Raw genomic sequence first — 22448 nt, forward strand, 5'->3', positions numbered from 1 at the left:
AAAACACAAGTATAAAAAGCAAAAGCCAGACATTAATATGACTAGTGTGTGAAGCAAGGGGTATTCCTAAGAATTTGCTCTTAGCAGACCATGTTCAATTGATAGAAGACAAACCATTCTTTTCTGAGCAGTTTATCAGGTTCAGAAACCTGAATCATACATTATTCAGAATGTCAGTGCCTGCCCATTATCTGAATATAGTATTTATGTTTGCTAATATAAGGCACTTGTGTGTTTTTATAGTACAGTCCAGAGAGTTGGTGTTGTTGTAACATACAGATATAAGTGTATGTCTTCCATTTATTTGAAATAAAGAGGTAGAGGGGAAATATAGGAGAGGCATTTTATAATTAATGTGAGTATCAATAGTAAATATTTTATCATTAAAAAAGAAGTAATTTTTACAGGATTAAGTTCAAATTCTCTAATTTGGAAGTAAAGCCCACCGTGGTTTGGCTCCAGTTTAGTTTCTAACTTTACATTATAATCACTCCTTTTTATAATCCCAACTTCCTCTTCTAGCCCAACCAGTCTGACCACTGTCCCTTGAATTCTCTCCTTTTTCCTAGTTTCTTGGCTCAGACCATTCTGTCTGCCTGAAACAACTTCTGTAACTAAGTCCTATACATCCATTAAGACTGTTAGGAGGAGTGCAGGTGAGAGATGATGAAAGCCTGGTATGTCCGTGAAAATGGAGAGCCAGGATAGAGGGTGCAGAGGTTAAAGCATGCAGAATCTCGGGCTTGGTTATTGGATGGTTTGGAAGGGGGAGGAAGGATGGAGGGGGACGTATCCTACGTCTTGGGCTTGTTGAGTAGATGATAGTGCAAAATCATTGAAATGGAAGATAGAGATAACATAACTTACCCCAGGTCATTCTGCTCCTGAGAAGTAGAGGCAGAACTGGAGCCCAGGTGGTCTGGCTCAGAGTCTGTTTAATTAGTCATGATACTAGATTGCCTCTAAAGGAATGGGGAGATGTGCTCCTTGATCTCCAGAATTCTGTCTAATTGGGGAGTTAACATATTTACATAAACAAATAAGAGTGACTATGAGAACTAATGAATTAATAATATATGCAGTGCCCTTATGGAAGCTGTTATTATATAGAAATGGAAATTAATAATAATATATAAAAGCTAACATTAAAGTTCTTACTGTGTGGTAGACACTTGTGTTTAAGTGCATTATCTTACTTAATCGTCACATCGGCTCTGTGAAGATGGGTGCTATTACTGTCCTCGTTTTATAGATGAGAAGATTAAGACAGAAGAATCATTGACCGCAAGTCACATAGCTATATTATTTTAGACAAAGTAGGCATTCAATAAATGTTTGATACATAGTTTGAAATCTTTGAAGAAAATTGAAAAGGAAAAATACCTGTCACAATCGGTGAGTCATACATAGAAGTATTTAGCATTGAATCCAGCCGTGTTCTGGTGGTTCCCTTAAGGGAGATTTGTATGTAATGTCAAGGAGGACTTTGAGCATGCTGACATGGATAAACAGTCTTATGGTTGTCCTTTTTGACTGTCTTCACACTAGGGACAGTAGTTACTATGTTCAGCTACTAACTACTTAAGGCCCAAAACAGTCCTTTGCATTGCATTCTATGATCCATGAGCATCTAGCAGGTCATTGTTTAGCAAGTCACCATGAGAGTTTTTCGTTTTCTTGAACATGTTGTAATAGAAGTTTCTCCCCATTCTGTCTTGAACCCAAGCATGCCTAGAATATTTAGAGGATCCTTGATTTGGATGCTAGGTAATTTGAGGATAGTTGGGCACCATAGGATGTTCATTATAGAAAACGGGAGGCAGCAGTGGCCTGGTAGGACTGGGAGCTGCATTGGGAACACAGACCCTCCCTCTGTGTTGCCCCCTCTCCTTTACTCCATGAGGCAGTTCTCTCAGCAGGAAAATGGTGATAACTAGGCAATGGACGGTACAGACTTGGGTTATTTTTCTAAATTAGTTTTAAGAAATACCACAAAGCCATTCGCATGTGTTAACTGCAGCTAGAAGTATGATCCTTTCTTTGAAATGTTTAATTCTTTACATTTACCACCTCCTCTGCTCTTTGGAATAATCCCAAAGTTCACCAAACAGTGTTTCGTTCTGGGATCTTTTTATTATAATTTTTTTTTAAATCATACTTTTTTTTTTTTTTAAAGATTATTTGACAGAGAGAGACACAGAGAGAGAGGGAACACAAGTGGAGGAGTGGGAGAGGGAGAAGCAGGCTTCCCGCAGAGCAGGGAGCCTGATGCGGGGCTTGATCCCAGGACCCCGGGATCATGACCTGAGCCGAAGACAGATGCTTAACGACTGAGCCACCCAGGCACCCCTTTATTGTAATTTTTAAACTGAGAAGATGTGGAGCACTGCTTCCAATAATGCTCTTCTCAAAGTATTGGTTTAACTCAATGGTTTCCACCCTACAGACGTGGACCCCAGGGTGTGGGTGGCGGGAGTAGTAGCCTTTGGCATATTTTGCAAGGCATCTGCAAACCCGTATATCTGGCAGGTATTTTCTGTAGACTGAATAGTTTGTTTTATACTCCTGTTTTTCAAATTTTTGTGGCTATAGTTCGGATTAATAAACTATGAATTTATTTTAAATTGTTACTAAGTTTTGTTGTTGTTTAAAGTAGGCTTCATGCCTGGCATGGAGCCCAGCATGGGGCTTGAACTCATGACACTGAGATCAAGAGTCGGGTGCCCAACTGACTGAGCCACCTAGGTGCCCCTATTACTAAGTTCTAAATAGCCTTTTCTCATCATGTATTTTATCAATCCTGCAACTGAAAGGACAGCCATGATCATCTTGGGTGACCATGATACTTTTTGATATTAAAGAAAAGTAATTCTATTCAGGGTGCGAGCACTTGGTTTAAGTTTTACATAATAAGGAGTATGTCTTCTCATAGTACTAGATTGTACTTTCTTTTTTTTTTTTTAAGATTTTGTTTATTTGAGAGAGAGAGAGAGTGTGTGCGTGTGTGCACAAGCGAGCAGGGCGAGGAGCAGAGCATGGGAGAATCTCAAGCAGACTCCCTGCTGAGCTCGGTGCCCTACATGGGTCTCTCAGTCTCATGACCCTGAGATCATGACCTGAGCGAAAACCAAGAGTTGGATGCTTAATCAACTGAGCCATCCAGGCAGCCCCCCAGACTGTAATTTCTTTTTCTTTTTTTTTAAAGGATTTTATTCATTCATTTGAGACACAGAGATACAGAGAGAGAGAGAAGAGAAAGCATGGGCAGAGGGAGAGGGAGAAGCAGGCTCCCCGCTGAGCCAGGAGCCCGATGCGGGGCTCAGTCCCAGGACCCTGGGATCATGACCTGAGCCGAAGGCAGATGCTTAACCATCTGAGCCACCCAGGCGCCCCCAGACTGTAATTTCTTAATAAGTGTAATTAAAAAACCTGACACTTGGTCATGAGCTTATTTTATTTTATTTATATTTTTATTTGTATATTTGGCCTAAGCATATTTATATCTGGTTATGAGTCATTTCCTCATTTAAATGTTTTTATTTCATAAAAGAAGTTTTTCCAAGGGAAAAGGAGATAAAAATGTTTAGAGATCATTTTTGTCCAAGTAAATTGTACATATTACAAATCTGTGAAATTACTTTTAGATCTTTCTTGCTAATTTACTAGTTTATCTGGGATAAAATGCTATTAACTAAATTCTAGTTTTAGTGTGCTTTTTGAGGCCATCTGAAACATAAAGACTTTGATTTTAAGTGATTTTTTTTAAGTTAAGACAGGTGTTCTTAACAAACAGGTGTTCTGAAGTATTATTTAGATTTTTAGTTTTTCTTGATCCTTTGAAATACCAAGCTGAATTTTACATGGGTCATGTTTCACTGGCTGGAAGTATAATGCTTTTTTTTTTCCTTGAAGAAGAATTATAAATATTTATGTAATTTTAGTTGCTGGTTACTGTAGTGCCTTTCTTTTGCTGGATAGGCTCAAGCAGCTGTGGGTATTGGGGAGGCTTTCAGCACCTTATAAAATTGGCCAGATCTGAAAGGAAGCATTCAGCAGGCAAGTGAGATTTCTAATAGAGCAGAGTTATGAGTTACGGGAGTCTTCTTTAGGTTAATGATACTAAGTCTCCTCAGATTAGCATAATTTAAAAAATAATGTTAAATCTGAAGATTAAGAAAAGATTTGGAAGCCATTTTGTGTGTGTAGGGGGAGTTGGTATTATCTACAGACTATTTTAAGTTACAGATTTGTTTCCTGTGCTTGTTCACTGTGAACTCATCTCAAATGGTTTTAACGTTTTTTTTAACAAGGATATTGTCAACAATTTTATAAAAATATGTATATTTTTATTTTTTATTTTATTTTTTTTAAAGATTTTATTTATTTATTCATGAGAGACAGAGAGAGAGAGAGAGAGAGGCAGAGGGAGAAGCAGGCTCCCAAGGAGCAGGGAACCCGATGTGGGACTCGATCCCAGGAATCTGGGATCATGACCTGAGCCCAAGGCAGACACTTAACCATCTGAGCCACCCAGGCGCCCAAAAAATATGTATATTTTTAATTGAAGTATAATTAACATACAGTGTTACTGTATGTCAGGCATACAATGTAATGACTGAACAATTCTGTACGTGACTCTGTGCTCATGACAATAAGTGCACTCTTCATCCCCTTTGTTTCACCCATCCCCCACCCACCTTCCTGACGGCAACCACCGGTTCTCTTTATTTAAGAGCCTGTTTTTTTTTTAAATGTTTGTTTCTGTCTTTTTTAGAGACAGTATGACCGGGCAGTGGGGCAGGGGCAGCAGAGGGAGAGGGAGAGAGAGACTCTCGAGCAGGCCCCATGCCCAGCTTGGAGCCTGACACAGCGCTCATTCTCACGGCCCTGAGATCATGACTCGAGCTGAAATTGAGAGTCTGATGCTTAATTGACTGAGCCACCCAGGTGCCCCTAGAGTCAGTTTTTGTTGTTGTCTCTTTTCTCTCTTCGTTTGTTTTGTTTCTTAAATTCCACATATGAGTGAAATCATACGATATTTGTCTTTCTTTGACTTATTTCACTTAGCATAATGCTCTCTAGATCTATCCATGTTTTTGCAAATGGCAAGATCTCATTATTTTTTATGGCTGAGTAATACTCCATTGCATGTATACACCATATGTTCTTTATCCATTAATCAATTAATGGATACTTGGATTGCATCCATATCTTGGCTTTGGGAAATATTGCTGCAAGTTTTAACATTTTCGATATTTGTAGCCCCTGTCCTTGCACATATTGAGTTACTGAATCTCCGTTTATATATTTTTGGTGCTGTATTTCTAAATCCTATTAATTTAAAATACGTGGCTCTCAGTATTCAGTATAAAAGATTCATATTTATAATATGAAAAATACTTTTTAGCACTCATAAATTTCAGTGGTTAATAGAGAAATCTATGTATAACTTAGCAAGTTTGGATATAGTTGAGAAAAAAATGTGGAAATACATTGTTCATGATAACTTCATAAGGAACAAATTTAGTTGGTTTCATTAAAAACAAAACAACAAAAATCACTGTGCATGTGCGCTGCTGTTGATGTTTTACTTGGTGGTTTTAACTCCCCTCAGTGTCCCCCTCCTATTGTATCTGCAGAAGAGACCTAAATTTTAAACACCGTCCTTTGCCACAATGGTTGTGCACACTCTGACTCCTTTCCTTTTTCCTCCACTGCAGGTCCGACCGTCATGCTTTCTCAGCCTGCCGTTGTACAACTTCAGGCTCCTGGAGCTCTGCCCTCTTCTGCCCCAGTCCTTGCTGTCGCAGGGGGAGCCACACAACTACCTAATCACATGGTGAATGTGGTACCGGCCCCTGTGGCAAACAGCCCGGTGAATGGAAAACTTTCAGTGACTAAACCTGTCCTACAAAGTACCATGAGAAGCGTGGGCTCGGATGTAAGTGTTGAAACTTTGTGCTTTTTATCATACCTGATCTAAAAAAACAACCAAGCCAAAGCACACCATTTTGTTTTTGTTGCCTTGTTTTTGCTTTTTAAAGTTTGTTATATCGCCTTGGCAAATTATTATGTTAGAGTCGAAGTGAAAAGGTTTTAAAAAGTCTGAAGTTGTTTGATGAAAAGGGATGTATGCATACTTTCCTCTGTAACTCCTTCTTTCAAACCCTCTCCTCACATTCTTCAAGGCCCTCCCTCAACCCAGTGAGACAGTAGTATTTTCCAAGACTCTTTCATGTCTCTTGATTGAAATGTTTTTGGCAATTCCCAGATAAGAGTCTGTAGACTATTTTTTGGTCAGGGTTTATATTTACCTTCTCTCTTATTGACGGGTTTTCACCACTGCATAATGATGACTTGCTACTGTTAGGAGTTCTGTCTCTTAATGATTAGTTGGTATTTTCCCATCTTTGCAAATCCTCAGATTTTTCTAGCATGTCTTAGGGTTTTTTTGTTTTGTTTTGTTTTTAATAATTTATAAATCACAGAAAGTTTCCTAAGACCTGTCTTCCTTAAAGCCAATTACAGCATTTGCCAGCTAATTTTTGCTTTCTTTAAAAGTGATACAGAAATATCTCATGTTATGTATTAAGTAGTGATTGAATATTATGGGCCTAAAGTTTAGTGAAATTAAAGTCAAATAATCATTTTGACAGTAGATTCTCTTAAATTGTTACTGGGAAGCAAACCCGTGTGTGTTTTCTTTAAAATAAAAGTAGATATTATGGGTGGTTAATCTTGCTACTCTACCTTTTCTTTAGGTACTGCAAAATACTTTCAAAATTTTGTGAGTTATTAAGGTTATTGCAGTATTATCTGATGTACCATAATTTATTAACTAGCATGTTAGTAGCCCAGTAGTGAAATTGTTCCACCGTTGAATAAACACGACTAAGTAATTTCAGTCAGCAATATTTTAAAGACCCATAACAAAGGAATATTATCTGATGAAAGTAGAACTTTGAAGATCTACAGTAATTCTCATAGTTTATATAGGTTTTGAAAACAGTGTTTATCCAGACATAGAAGAAAATTAGAGCCGAACGAGAATAGACATGGATAGTACAGGATTACCCTTGACTGTTAATGTTCATTTATTTTGAGGACTAGAGAAGGTTAAGCGTAGCGCTTATGGCATAATAGGCACTGATACACAGTATGTGCTTCAGTTGAGGATGAAATGATACGATGCTGGAATTTGCTTAAAATACTCTGGGGCAGGGGGCGAGGAGCACAGGATGGAGGAAACAAGATCGACAAAGTGTTGATAATCATCAAAATTGTTGGTAATCTTTCTCTCCTTTTGGTGTGTGGGAAAATTTCCACAATAAGTAAGTAACAACAAAAGTGCAAAAATATCCTGTGCTATTTTCAATTAAAAAGTTATACAGCCAGGGCACCTGGGTGGCTCAGTTGGTTAAGCGACTGCCTTCGGCTCAGGTCATGATCCTGGAGTCCCGGGATCGAGTCCCACATCAGGCTCCCTGCTCAGCAGGGAGTCTGCTTCTCCCTCTGACCCTTTCCCCTCTCATGCTCTCTCTCTATCTCATTCTCTCTCTCAAATAAATAAATAAAATCTTTAAAAAAAAAAAAAGTTATACAGCCAGTAAAAGAAAGGGTATGTGTTTCATAGGAGACTGAGACAGCTCAGAATGATGAGAGTATTTTTAAAATGATCCTTTAAAATTTCCTTTTAATTCTCCTTAAATTATGAATTGGAATGTTTCTTCTGTGACACTCCCAAACAGAACTAGCAATAGAAAATATTCAGAGTCGTCTTTTTTATGGGGTAGGGGCAGAGAGAGAGGGAGAGAGAGACTATCAAGCAGACTCCCCACCAAGCACAGAGCCCGATGCGGGGCTCAGTCCCACCATCCCGAGATCATGACCCAAGCCGAAATCAAGAGTCGGATGCTCGACTGAGCCACCCAGGTGCCCCTCAGAGTTGTCTTTATATCATGTTAGGACATTTAAAATATTTATTATGAAATATCTTAGACATGAAAAAAGGTAAAGACTAATTAGAACTTAAAAAAATACAGATCAACAGTATGTCACAGTTGTTAAATTATTCGCATAGTGTTAGTCTGTATTCTTGGCCTTCTAATATCCTATCGTGGGACAGTCCAGAGGCGTGTGGCAAGGATAGGGAAGATGTCTTGAAACTATGTCCTAGGTAGAGGAATGGTTTAAGGGTTGGAATGACTATAAACTGAAGAGAACACTGAACATAGGTCTGGGAGCTGATTCCAGGACACAAAGGTTGATGTGTGGAAAACAGAATGATTGTTCTGGGTTATTCCAGAGGACTCAGCTAGAATAGGTGCAGGTGGGGCACCTGGGTGGCTCAGTCGGTTAGGCGTCTGCCTTTGGCTCAGGTCATGATCCCAGGGTCCTGGGATCGGGCCCCACATCGGGCTCCCTGCTCAGCGGGGAGCCTGCTTCTCCCTCTGCCTCTGCCTGCCTGCCTGCCTACTTGTGCTCTCTCTCTCGCTCTCTCTCTCTCTCTCTGTCAAATAAATAAATAAAATCTTAAAAAAAAAAAGAATAGGTGCAGGTACATTATAGAAAGGTTTCTTCTCGTCCTAAAGTTCTTTAAAAACAGGAGGAAGGGGATGCCTGGGTGGCTCAGTTGGTTAAGCGTCTGCCTTCAGCTCAGGTCATGATCCCACCCTGGGATCGAGTCCCGCATCGGGCTCCCTGCTCAGCGGGCAGCCTGCTTCTCCCTCTGCTTCCCACTCCCCCTGCTTGTGCTCTCTCTCTCTCTCTGACAAATAAATAAAATCTTAACAAACAAACAAACAAAAACCAAAAAGCAGGAGGAAGCCTTTTTTTCTTTTTTCTTCTAGGCTAATATCTGAATAATGAGCATCTTAATGTTGGCACTCATCATTGTATTCTGCCGACCCATTTTGTAATCTCTAAACATTTCAATTAATTATTTGTTGACCAGTTAGACATTCACTATAACTTCTTTGGTGTGAAAGACCATGTTTGTTCTGCTCTTGCATCCTTAAGAGTGCTCTGTAAATTTGGTGACTAATTTACTGATGAAGTCCCAGTCACCACTGAACTGGGAGATATGTGAGATGCAAAAGTATAGGACCAAGAGGTATTTTTTTTCTTTCAGCAATGTTTATTGGCTAGCGTTGTTACTGCTTTCCAGAATTTAGAGTTGACAGTATTATAGAAGAAAGATTTCACGTACTGTGTCTAGTGCAAGAGACCTAAAGGTGATTGGAATAAATTTTCTAGTCAAACTGCATTGAGGTTTTGTGCTTATTTTTCCTTGGCCAGCACATCAGGAAGTGAGCCAGGCCTTTTCAGTGAGTTTTCTGGTAGAAATTTTGACTTAATGTTTATTTCAAGTAAAGAAACATCAGTCTGTCCTATCAGCTGGCCAAGACGCTCAGGAACCCAAAGTAAATTTGTTCCAGAAAGAGCTGCAGGAAACTTTGATCTGCTGGTATAGTCTCCTGCGTTAGTAACTTGGTTGACCTTAATAGTGCATGTGTTTGTTAGACTCAAGTCCTATTAAATTATGATAAATTTGAAGTAGTATAAATTTCTGATTCAAAATGGCCAAAAAGAGAGATTTTTCATTATGTGCTTTTTGTGCTTTTAAACCAAAAGCCTGTAATTCAGCGGAAGAAAGCGTATCAGTCTTTTGTGGCTTTATAATGCTGACATGGCTTCTTTTTTCCTACCTTTTTTGTTCTTTTAGAGTTTGGCTAGTTTCACCCTCTAGAGGCCTGCTACTGCCCTAAGTAGCGTTTTTTGCATACCATATTCTGCAAACTGCATTAAGTGCCACATTTTCTGTTCTGAAACAGTTTGCCTGGTTCAAATTATAATCTCACTCTTCCTGCCTTTTGCTGGTAAATCTGTTCTGTTTAACTCTTGGAAACCTCACCTAAGTTTTCAAGAAATATGGTTGGTTTTTGGCTCTGATCGTGATGGAAAAAATGAACATGGTCTCTCATTTCAGTGTAGAAATTCTCTTATGCAGTTTCTTAGTAAAAGGCAATGTTGGAACTGCAAAGTTGCCTTCATAGGAGAGGGTGCTGATCTTTCTTTAAAGGCCTATTGAATGTTGCCAGACATCAAACCAAGGACTTGAAAGCTGTAACTACTCCTTCGTACCCATTGTAATTCCATAAAGTTCATGAAACATTATGGCCCCAGTTTCAGGGCTGTGGAGTTAATATTGTTGTGGTTATTTTGTTTGGGATAAAAGACCAGGAAAAAAAAAGTGGTGAAATTATATTCTGCGTCCTCCGCAGTGGACCAAGGTGGAGCAAAAACCCTTCATGGAAGTCAGTAGGTGGTGACAATGGAAAGAAAATGATCAGGAGCTAGGTCAGAATTTAGAAATATCAAATGGGAGGCTGATCAAGGGTACAGGCTCTGCTGACAGGAGGCCTCAGGCCTTCCTCTCAGCCCATTCACCCCATTAAGCATCTTATAAACCCTTTATTCTTGCACTCTTTTTCATTCTTGACTTGGAGACCTTGATTCCTCCCAACCTGGTCCCTAGCCTTTGGGAGTCTGTCCTGGTCACTAAAGCCATCATGAGAAGCTGGGTGCCAGGGGATATCCCTTTCCATCTGCCTGCAGGTATTAGAAATAGTGTGAAGGGGATTCCTCTGGCATACCGAACTGCAACTTTGTTACTTCTCTTCTCTGGAGACAGCCTTATACAATTAGGTTCAAGATTTCAGGTATTGTTAGTACTGTGAGCATGGAGTGATGTGATCTGAGCCCAAACGGGGCCAGTGCACACAGTCTTCTTTTATGGCAGTGCAGGAAGGCTGAACTTTGGGAGTCTAGCACTTTTACAGCAAGCAGTGAGCAAGTTTCCTCATTGTCCAGAGGAAGACATTACCTCATCTCTCAAGGTTTTTTGCTGGAAACACAGCCCTGAGAAAGGGGCCTGGGTAAAGAGTGGTTAGGGCCTTGTATTTTTGGCACGACCAGGAAGACGTATAGTAGCAGGACTCCCAAGAGACCCCTAGAGAAGTATCTTTCAAGAAAAATATGCATCTAAAATAATTCGTTTACAGTGCAAAGCAATGCAGAGAAACTCTTAGAAAAATGGAGAGTGCCTGCATTCTATTTCGGGGAAAAAAAAAAAAAAGCGTTGTTTCTAATGACACTTAAGCTGCTTATTTTATCTGTAACACCCAACAATAGGTCCTCTGTTAGGTCCAAGTGTGAGCTGCATATCCATCCTTAAATAATGTGGCCAGCCTAGATCTAAGAAGATAAATAATGCATAGATACTTTTTAGTGACTAAATTCTTTAACAACAAAGACATTGAGATCATGATATTTCTTTAGGCTTTAAAATAGAGGAATCCATCAGAACAAATTCAACAGGAAGGATTTGGAGACCTGAAAAGCTATCCAGATTTTAGTAAAATATTACTTCTGTGCTGATTACTTTTCTGGCTTTGCTGCTACCACGGACTCTGCAAATCAAAGAAAAATGTGCTTTGTTCAGATACTTGCAGTTTCTCTAAAAAAAAAATTTATCTTGAATAAGGACTTTGGCAAGTAATGTCATTTGTGGTTACAGTAGCTTTGGAAAGGGAAGTGAACAGAAGGTGGTTTTATCCCCCCCCGCCCCCGCCCCGGTTGTATTGTATTAGGTTAGATTTATGTCCCGACAACTGGAGCATTCTTTGTTCTGTTATTTTCAGTTTGGCATCTTGATAACGTTAATAAATAATTATTTTTAAAGGGATGCTGATTTCCCTTCCTGCCACCTGTCCCTGGATACAGTCCTTCCATGCCCCAGATACTGTATAGCCACTCGGTCCCCCTGCCCAGAAGAAGTCATTGTCACTCGTTTTTTGTGTATCTTTCCTGAGACCGTTCCCTAATATATTGGTATTTATAGTTTTACCCATTTACCTGTTCTACAGAAACGGTAACGAGCATGTCCGTTCTGTCCTGCACCTTGCTTTTCTCCTTTGGTGTATCTTAGGGAACTCTCCGTAGCAGTACATAAAAAATTTTCTTATTCCTTTAATAGCTGCATGGTAGTCTGTTTCATAAGGGTGTCATAATGACTTAAGATTTTTGCAGTTTTTTCTTTGTAAGCATTCCTCCATCAAATAACTTGGTACTTATTTAATTTTGTTTATGTGCAAGTATATCTGTAGGAGAAATTCCTGGAACTGACATGAGAGAGGCAGAAGGTGTAGGTAGTTTTTCGATATTGATAAATATTGTCAAATGGCCCGCCATTGGAGTGTAGTTCCAATGCACCCTCCCACTTTGAGCGTGTGAGAGTGCCAGTCACGGGCCTTCTTGGAGGGGTCTGTGGACAGTGTCTCCACAAACAGTTCCCATTTTCCTCGCGTCACCCCTTTCCTTGCATAATTGTTTATAACACTGGGTATGTGCATTTGTCTGGAGAGAGAGTCTATAGCTTCTTATGTGATTTTTTTTTAGTAGCTTGTTGAGATAAAATTCAGACCCCATAAAGTTCACTCTTATAAATATAAAATTTAGTGGTTTTCAGTATATTCACAGAGTTGTGCTGCCATCACTGCTATCTAATTCCAGAATGTTCTCATCACCCTAAAAAGAAGCTCTGTACACATTAGCAGTCGTTCCTATTCTGATCTTCTCCCCATCCCCCGGCAGCCACTAATCTGCTTTCTGTTCTTTGGAATTGCCTATTCTGGACATCTCATGTTAATAGAATTATACACAGTGTGGCCTTTTGTGTATGACTTCTTTTACTTACCATAATGTTTTTCAAGGTCCATTCAAATCATAACATGTATCAGTACTTATTCCTTATTATTGCCAAATAATTTTCCATTGTTTGGCTAGGTGGTATTTTGGATTATCCATTTATCAGTTAATGGAGATTTGGGTGGTTTCCACTTTTTGGCTCTTATGAATAATACTGCTTTGAACATTCATGTATAAGTTTTTATAGTCTTTTTGAAACCCTTTTTAATATAGAGAGTTATTTACAAATCATTGAGAAAAATGCAAGTTAACCCAACATCAAATGGATAAAGTATGTGAACAGATAATTCACAGAAGAGAATGGCAAGTGTTTCAATGAAAGTATCAACGGCCATATAGGGGTATGCCCTCGGAAGGATTACTATTTTAAAATATGTGAAAGCATATTAATTATTAATAGAAGAGAGCTTTTGACTGTTTAAAGAATGATATTCAGGGATTAAAAGTGTTATGGTTAATATTTTCTGCTTCTGCAGCGATTAAATGTGACTTCCAGATTTTGTCTGTTTTTGTTTTTGTTTTTTAAGTCATTTTTAAAATTTCAAATCTGTGAAAATAGGAGCTGGAATGTGGGCAGACAATTTCAATATTGCTTTAGTTGCACAGTTGATCTGAGCAGCTGCGGGGCACGTTGGTGATGGAGTTAAGAATCACTCAATTTATTCATAGCTGCAGGGTATCTCTTTTTACTGACACTTACCTGTGTATGGTACATTATAGTTTACAGAGACCCTCACGTCGGTGAGTTGTGTAATCCTCACCTCAGTCATTTGACCTGCTCCAGTTGAGTTGGGATTCAGGCCCAGGCCTTGTCTTGGTCCAGTGCTTCTGTCACTACTCTGCGCTCCGTTAACGGGGCTTCACTTTCACGGCAGCCCTGGTGCAGTACACACATCAAATTGCCTACGTCTTGAAACTTGCTTCTCCCTTTTCTCTCCCTCTACAAATGTATTGTCTTAATTTTTAAAATTTTCAGCAGTTGGTTTTAAGTCTTGAGAGACAAAGTATAAGGGCCGAGCTTATACGAACAATTTGGTGATCTCAAGTAAAATTTACAGCAAAGTTAATCTCATCCGTATCTTGTGAATGCAATAGTCATTACTGGGATATGTGGCAAACCAGTATACTTGTTTAGCATCAGTACTAGAACCATTTTGGTTTTGGAGGGAATGAGACCTTCAGAGGATTAATGGAATGGGTCTCAAGTTTTTGCCCACGATCCACAGTAAGAAATGTTTTACATCTTTCTTAACACACACAGTCTAGTGAAACAGTAAGCTCTCACTACATAGAAAGTATTCTGTTTTCTTTTATTCTATCCTGTGCTTTTCTGTCAGTTTTTGTAAGGCTCTTGTGAGCCACTAAATTTATCATACTACTTGATATTTGGGTTATAATAGTTTCAAAAACACCATTCTGGTCTAACTCCCTGTATTACTATGTAAATAGGCCCCGGGAGAAGAAATGACTCTTCTAAGATCTTTCAGTTAATTCATTGCTACGCTGAAATAAGAATTAAGGACACCCAACTTCAGTGTTGTTTTGTCTTCTAATGACTTAAATTGTTTAAAAAATTTTTTTTAAGGATTTTATTTATTCATTTGAGACACAGAGATACAGAGAGAGAGAAAGAGAAAGCATGAGCAGGGAGAGAGGCAGAGGCAGAGGGAGAAGCAGGCTCCTTGCTGAGCCAGGAGCCCGATGTGGGGCTTGATCCCGGGACCCTGGGATCATGACCTGAGCCGAAGGCAGGTGCTTAACCATCTGAGCCTCACAGGTGCCCTTAAATTGTTTAATGACTTAAATTGTTATTACCTTTTTTTTAAAGTAGGCTCCACACCCATGTGATCAAGACCTGAGCCGAGATCCAGAGTCAGATGCTTAACTGACCCAGCCACCCAGGAATCCTTAAATTACTATTACTCTTAAGTAGCTACACCAGGTATTTCTAGGGGCATAGGAAGCAGAGGAATCATTAACTGAAGGCACAGGAAACTGCTCTGAGGGTCCTTTGATGATCCCTGTGCATAGGACTTTCTCCATTCTTTTTTTTTTTTTAACTGTACCTTCTCACTTTTATTTTCCTTTTTTTAAAAAAAGGTTTTATTTATTCATTTATTTAGAGAAAGAGCATGCAAGCAGGGGGAGGGGCAGAGGGAGGGAGAAAGAATCCCAAGCAGACTCTGCGGTGAGCGGAGAGCCTGATGTGGGGTTCAACTCCATGATCCTGAGATACTGAGATCCTGACTTGAGCTCCACTCTTTCTGCAACCCATTCAAAATTTTTCTTCACCATCTGGAGCCCTTTCAGGAGTTACTTCCTTGAGGTCACGATAGGACTGTTTATCTTTCTGTTGGCTTTGATCTCCTGATGACCAGAGTCTCCAGGAATCATTATCAATAAGATAGCAAGAACAATTTCTTTGGTGGTTACATCACCAAATTCAATCTTCGTATCAACTGGCGTACAGTGCTGGGGCAAGCAGGATTTCTCCAGTATTTCAGAAATAGCCTGTGTAGCATGACTCATGATACCCACTTCAGTCTGGCCTGTAACAAGTCCAGCAAAGCAAAATTTTGCAGCAATTAGCTGTTCCTCAGACCACTGTGGATGGTTATTGGCATCGTCCTTGAAAAACAGCTCCACTTTAGGTGGGTAAAACTTAATCCCTCTTTGACACCAGGATTCCTTTTGAGAAAAGAACCAGTTGCTATTCTTCTGCAAACACATTCAGTTGGAATTATTTCGCACTTAGGTGTGATGAAAGCTGTCTCCCCACATTTTCTGGTGAAAGCAGTTTTGATACCTGCTTCCTTTAACAACTGAAAAATACAACTGGTAGTTTTATTTGAGATTGCAGCTTTTCCTTCCAGGTGATTCTTTCTGGCTGCATTTCCTGCTGTTATCTGGTCCTTGGACTGCAGGAGAACTTTTCCTGGACTATCTGGCAATTCATAGACTTCATTTGTTTTACCCTCATAGAGTTTTTTACCAGTATTCAGTACCTCAGCTGTCACCATTATCCTGCGTGGGCTGGGGGCAGCGGCCGACTTTCTCCATTCTTCAGGAGGCTAATGCCCCCCACAGTGTGGCTTTCCTAAGAGCATCTGGTGGATACTCCTGCCTTTGCCTCTCTACGGGTTGTTTCTCTTCACTCAGAACATGAGGTTGGATAAGGCAGCCTGGACGTACCGTCTAGTAGGGATTTTGTCTATTCTTCTTTTTTTGGGGGGGGGAGAAAATCACTTTATTCTAATTAATTCACAAATGAGAACATCACAAAAGGTGATTTAAGGAGTCACACAAACATCTGCCCAACCCCAGATTCAAACCATCTCATGAACTTCTATACAGTAAGAACAACCTTTTTCATTCCAATTCTGAAGAAAGCCGTATTTAACGATGAAGGAGAAGCTTAACTGGTGGTTTTACACTTTATATATTCACCATCAATTATATTTTTATGCTAAATTAACTTGGTCATTGGAGATGATTTTCCATATCTTTAGTTTGAACTTCTTGATTAGGCTAATCCATTTGCAAATCTGCACTGTTTCAGCACCTCGCTGAAACCTTCACAAAGCTTCAGGTCACCCTGGTTCTGGGCACACTCCAGAAACTGTTTCATCTCCTAGTGGCATGGGCCAGGCTGCTGCTGTTGCTGGTGTGCTGGCTGCGTTCCCTGAGGCTCCTGGTAAGTGATGTCAGGCCTTGAAGGCTCAGCATTGCCTCCTCCACCGAAGCCCCCAGTGATGGCATGACCTATTGTGTGCCGGACAGCAGAGCCCATAGCCACGCCATCTGGGCCATGAGACCTGGCTTCTGGGGCGCAGCAGCAGGTGAGCCGACAGCAGCTGGTGGAGCCGCTGCCGGAGGCTGAGCTGCTGGTGCTGGTCTAGGCGCCGCTCTCATCTGAGGTGCCCGGCTGGCTGGAGGGGCCGTCCGGGAGGTGCGGCTCCGGCTTCCACGTGCCATGGTTACTTGCAGAGCAGCTCGGCGTCTAGCGATTTTGTCTATTATTCTTTCTTACTCGGGAAATCACACTGCATGCCCAAAGGCATTCTTCATTTAAAAAAAAAAAAAAGATACTTTGCAGGGTGAAGATTATTTCCTTGACTCTGCCAGTTAAATGGCTCAGGTTGCCAGTAATGAAGCTTCTTTATTTAATTTTTGATGACTAGGAACTGGGTATAACAAACACACACCCACACAACTTAATAGAAAGAATAAAATAAAAGTTTGGCTTTCTGTCATGAGATTTGAGAAGAGTATAGGTAGTATAAGTGGAGATTCACCCCCCTTCCTCTTTTAAAGATTTTATTTATTTATTTGACAGAGAGAGACACAGGGAGAGAGGGAACACAAGCAGGGGGAGTGGGAGAGGGAGAAGCCGGCTCCTTGCTGAGCAGGGAGCCCGATGCGGGGCTCCATCCCAGGACCCTGAGATCATGACCTGAGCCCAAGGCAGATGCTTAGTGACTAAGCCACCCAGGCGCCCTTCCCCTTTTCTGTTTTAAACAATTTTCTGAGAAAAAGGGAGTATTCTTTTTTTTTTAATGATTTTCTTTAGTTTTAAGTAATCTCTATACCCAACATGGGGCTCAGACTCAAAACCCTGAGATCAAGAGTTGCTTGCTCCACTGACGGAGCCAGCCCAGTGCTCCCCAAAAAGGAGTATTCTTAAGATTTGTAGTAGAAATCAAACTAAAATACTTAATTTATTTGAATATTTGAAATAAGATTGCCACACATTAAATTTGCTAATGATTTTAACTGTACACATTTTTTAGAGTGTATTTGTAAATATATTTACTATGTTATGCAATAATATATGTTATGTAAATTAGAAATGTGTAAGAGAATTTACTTCTTTCGCGTTTAAATCCATTTCAAATAGACAAAGCTTCTTTTTGTGTGTAATGGAAAAATTGGTTCGATATGAAGAAGTTAATCAGTGACAGTTTGTATATTAGTTTATTTTATTTTATTTTTTTTTAAAGATTTTATTTATTTATTCATGAGAGACAGAGAGAGAGAGAGAGAGGCAGAGGGAGAAGCAGGCCCCCAAGGAGCAGGGAGCCTGATGCGGGACTCGATCCCAGGACCCTGGGATCATGACCTGAGCCGAAGGTAGACGCCTAACCATCTGAGCCACCCAGGCGCCCTGTATATTAGTTTAGAGATTCAGTGAAGTAAGACTTAGAACTGAGAATGATGTGTAGTAAACCAGTGATTCATCCATAGGTATCAGTACTTGATCTGGCCTGAGTTCATGTGAGATGTTGGAATGTATTTCTTAGCATTAAAATATCCTATTTTAGTATCTTTGATTTATAGTCATACAGGACTTTGAAGCTCATTTCCTAGCAACATCACAGAATCAGGGATCTAAATAGTCTATTTTATTTATAAGAAGAACATAATACAGTGTTTATTGATTTATAACTTTTACAAAGTAAAAAACAAAATGCAAGCAGACTTGGAATTTTGACTCTTAAATTGGTTGAGCCTTCAAAAAGTAAAAAGTACTTACTCATTTGTGAAAGTTCTCTTTTTACACGAGTCTTTTTTACAGTCAAACAAATGTTTAATAATGCAACACCATATGACAGTATAGTGGCACTAAACGGAGAGAATATTTTACAGCTGTGAAGTTTTTCTTTTTTCTTTTTCCAAGGCACAATGCTTGAAGGGAGAGTTGTCTGAAGGCAGGGTGATCAGAAGCAGGGACTGACCAGCTGTTCACTCATTTTAGTCATGTTAAATCATCTGATATGCCCGTAAGAGAGAAATGTCAATTGATTAATGAGCCAGAGTATTGATTTTATGTTTTCAGACTGCTAGAGGAGATTAAGCTTCCAGATACAAGCGTTTCCATAAGCCTTCCTTTTGACCAAGTGCATAATGAAAGTAAACACAGAGTTCACTGAGGTTAGAGTTCCATGCTGGGATCCAGGACTTCGATTTGGTATTAAAAACAGTGTGGTGCTGTTGTGTACTGGGCTTGTGTGTGTTGGGCTTAGAGTCAACTAACCTGAGTTCTGGCTATGGCATTTCTCCCCTCTTAACAGTGGATCAACTGATGAGGCTTATTTTAAAGAATCTTGAAAACTATAATAATTTCAGCAAGAGGAGATTAAATCTAGAACATCAAAATAATTGAAATACTATGCTGCCATTCTCATTGCATGTCAAAGATGATCATAACACATTGCATGCAAAAATCAGTTTACAAAACAGTAATTACAGTCTAATTTTTTTTCTTGTAAAATATACCCCCCGACCAAAAAAACAAGCACCACAGGTGTGTGTGTGTGTAGTCTGAAAAATCATAATTTTTTTGTCTAGGAAATATAGAATAACTTAAATATTATATATTCAGATAGCCGAAGATAGTTTGCTGAACTGTAAAGCTGAAACTCTTGTGTTTGGTGATTGTGTGGGTTTCATTTATTTTTATTCTCTATCCTTTGTGTTTATTGGTAGTATTGAATATTTATTTTCAGAACTATAGTATCTTTTTCCATGGAAGAAATGGATGGCCACAGGTGGTTTGCATTTTTTTTGCATGAGGCATGTGCATTGACAGCCTTTGAAACTTAAATGCTTTGTAATATGCAGGTGCTTTTATTGTTTATAGAAATTCCTAATCCTTGTTTGAAATTTATTAAATGGTGTTCCATCTGTAAGCCTCCCTAAATTCCATAGATTAATTAGCCTTTAAAGTAAGGTTGCCTTTTATCTAACTTTAGTATAAACTCTTCCATCTGGGAACCTTCTCTTTCCTGTGCTTGTTCAGTGTTCTGTGTACTTCAGCACTCTGGTATTAAGTATTAATTATGGACATTGACGTTCTCAGGAACCATGAAGAACACTAAGAATAACAGTAGATTGAACAAAGTGGCATTGTCCAGAGAATAGTTTGACGTGGTAAATGATCCATCCATCGTGGCTTTGCCACTACTGTGTGCGTGGCATTATTGAAAAGTGGGATAGTTACTCTATAGGGAAATTTTACAGATGATGGTTCTATAAGTTAGCATTCTTAAGACATTTCAGTTAAAGGAAAAAAGAGAGAAACACCCTCTATTGACATCTCATGTGGCTTTTTTCCTGGTAGGTTCTGACTGAAAATTTGTTGACAGTATTTACTGCAGAGAGATTGGCTTTGGCTCTTTTGAGGAAATGTAGTATGGGGTTAGAATTGTGTTGTTATTTTTAAAGAAATCAATATATTTTTTTAAAGATTTTATTTATGTTGAGAGAGAGAATGAGATAGAGCCTGAGGGGGGGGAGGGTCAGAGGGAGAAGCAGACTCCCCGCTGAGCAGGTCAGATCATGACCTGAGCCGAAGGCAGTCGCTTAACCAACTGAGCCACCCAGGCGCCCCTAAAGAAATCAATATTAAATGATTTAATTCTATTTACTAGTCTCAGAATTATTGAATACCACAGAGTGGAATGTTTATTTTTTAAAAACATAAAAGGTCAGTAATAATTCAGTCATCTGTGTGCTTAAATTAATCAACTTAATATTATTTGGTGCTTTTTATGGACTTAATTTTGCTACCTCACCCTCTGCCTCAAATAAATTAGACTAATGCTATAACAAATAGGTTCCATGAGTTGTTTAGGAAACATGACAAAGATAATTTTACTCAGTTCAGTTTTGATTATGGTAGATAATTGAGGGTAGGAAACCAAAATGTAGTTATTACATGGTTTTCGCTTCCAAGGTATAACATCTAGGTTGAGAGAGAGAGTTAATAGTCATGAAACAGTTGAGACCATTAAGTGTTCAGGTGTATTTTCCAAATTAGAAGAGAGTAAGACATTCAGGGAAGATGGTTTAGCATAATCAGAATGTAGAAGGTCCTTAGAATTAAGTTAATGGAGGAGACAGCATTCTAAATTGGAGTAAATACCGTGACTAAAGGAATGACTTTAGGCACATGTGGAGATCTTGGAGTAGCCTTAAATGATAGGAATCTGGCTGTGGATTGAATAGTTGTCGGGTTAGGGCAGAAGGTATGGTTGTTTAGAGGGGTGGTCACATTATGGGAAGGCTTTGAAAGCAAAGGTGGCCAGCGAGGATGCATGAATAGCTTGTTTTTGCAGTAGAGTAGCAAGATAAACAATTTCTCCCAGGTGAGTTATCTTACAAATGGTAGGTAGGAAGAGATTGGAGACCAGTGAAAATTTTTATTTAGGAGATTATTGTAGTAGTCTGGGGATGAGTTAATGAGTGCCTACTTTGGGAGGGTGACGGCAGGAATAGATGGGAATAACTGAGGCACACTGGCACTGGAAGAAACTTGGTCATTAGCGTAACTTCAGTGCATATTGAGTGAGTGAACCAGAGGTTGAGAGAGGGGAATAAATATGGAGAATGAAGGAAAAAATAAGTTACTAGTGACTTCTTCCTAGATATCTTGAGAGTGAGTTACCACTGATAGAAGACGGGTAGGATAAACAAATCTAGTAGAGGGACATGATGAGTTCAGTTTGTACATACGGAATTTGAAGTGGTGGTAACTTCGCAAGTGGAAGTGGCTTTATAAGTAGCTGGATATGTGGTTCTGGAAAATGGTCAATTCAGGGCCTGAGACCTAGAGTGAGGTGTATGGATATGTACATATATGGATATGTAAGGGCACTTTCTGAGAGAGTTTTTTTTTTCCCCTGAGGGAGTTTCTAAAGGGAAAATTGGAAGATCAATAAAGAAGCCTTAGAAAACACCAGAAAAAAATCATTCAAGGGGCGCCTAGGTGGCTCAGTCGTTAAGCGTCTGCCTTCGGCTCAGGTCATGATCCCAGGGTCCTGGGATCGAGCCCCACATCGGGCTCCTTGCTCGGCGGGAAGCCTGCTTCTCCCTCTCCCACTCTCCCTGCTTGTGTACCTTCTCTCGCTGTGTCTCTCTCTGTCAAATAAATAAATAGAACCTTTAAAAAAAAAAATCATTCAACATTTAGGTTTTAGAGGGCCATTTTTAATAATTTGATTTCAGTTTGCTTAATTTGAGTAATATTTTTTAAAACAACGAGTAACCTGTGTTTTAAACAGTTTAGTTTAAAAATGATGGTAAAAATCAGTATATTCTGTTCTGATTCTAAAATCAGAATATTTCTGATTTATTATAACTTTTCCTAGATTGCCGTGCTAAGGAGACAGCAACGTATGATAAAAAATCGAGAGTCTGCTTGTCAGTCCCGCAAGAAGAAGAAAGAATATATGCTTGGCTTAGAGGCCAGGTTAAAGGCTGCGCTTTCAGAGAATGAGAAGCTGAAGAAAGAGAATGGATCACTGAAGCGACAGCTGGATGAAGTCGTGTCAGAAGTGAGTGATGCACTGCAAGGGAGTGGCCCTCATGTTTCTCTTCTGCACCTTTCCTTTTCTCTCTCTGCTACAACAGGGAACCTAGAAGGCTCTGCTCTAGTCTTGTGAAAAGTACTGTTTCCTCATCTTTGAGTTTTTTTTTTTTTTTAACTATTAAATTGGTGAAGAGGAGTGTGCTTATCTTAGATGCTGCTTTTTGTGAGATTGATACATAGTTTAACCGTATTTAACATGGTTATTTCTTTTAGAACCAGAGGCTTAAAGTTCCTAATCCGAAGCGAAGAGCTATCTGTGTGATGGTAGTGTTGGCATTTATAGTACTCAACTATGGACCCATGAGGTAAG

General features: G+C 39.5%; 1 protein-coding gene and 2 pseudogenes across 1 annotated transcript in view; 1 reads left to right on the top strand and 2 right to left on the bottom strand.

The window, feature by feature from the left end:
- ATF6 (activating transcription factor 6) overlaps positions 1-22448 on the top strand; it is a 207191-nt gene that overhangs the window by 28849 nt on the left and 155894 nt on the right. The window contains exons 7-9 of the mRNA XM_028104722.2: positions 5721-5941; positions 21918-22103; positions 22352-22443. Of these exons, the coding sequence (XP_027960523.2) occupies positions 5721-5941; positions 21918-22103; positions 22352-22443 (499 nt within the window). The remainder of the gene's footprint in view (positions 1-5720; positions 5942-21917; positions 22104-22351; positions 22444-22448) is intronic.
- LOC114210429 (bifunctional phosphoribosylaminoimidazole carboxylase/phosphoribosylaminoimidazole succinocarboxamide synthetase pseudogene) lies at positions 13618-15812 on the bottom strand (annotated as a pseudogene).
- Positions 16284-16743, bottom strand: LOC114210410 (coiled-coil-helix-coiled-coil-helix domain-containing protein 2 pseudogene; annotated as a pseudogene).

Source organism: Eumetopias jubatus, unplaced genomic scaffold, assembly GCF_037043125.1.
Source record: "Eumetopias jubatus isolate StellerSeaLion01/CBP00866 unplaced genomic scaffold, mEumJub1_p1.0 scaffold_12, whole genome shotgun sequence".
Classification (NCBI taxonomy): Eukaryota; Metazoa; Chordata; class Mammalia; order Carnivora; family Otariidae; genus Eumetopias; species Eumetopias jubatus.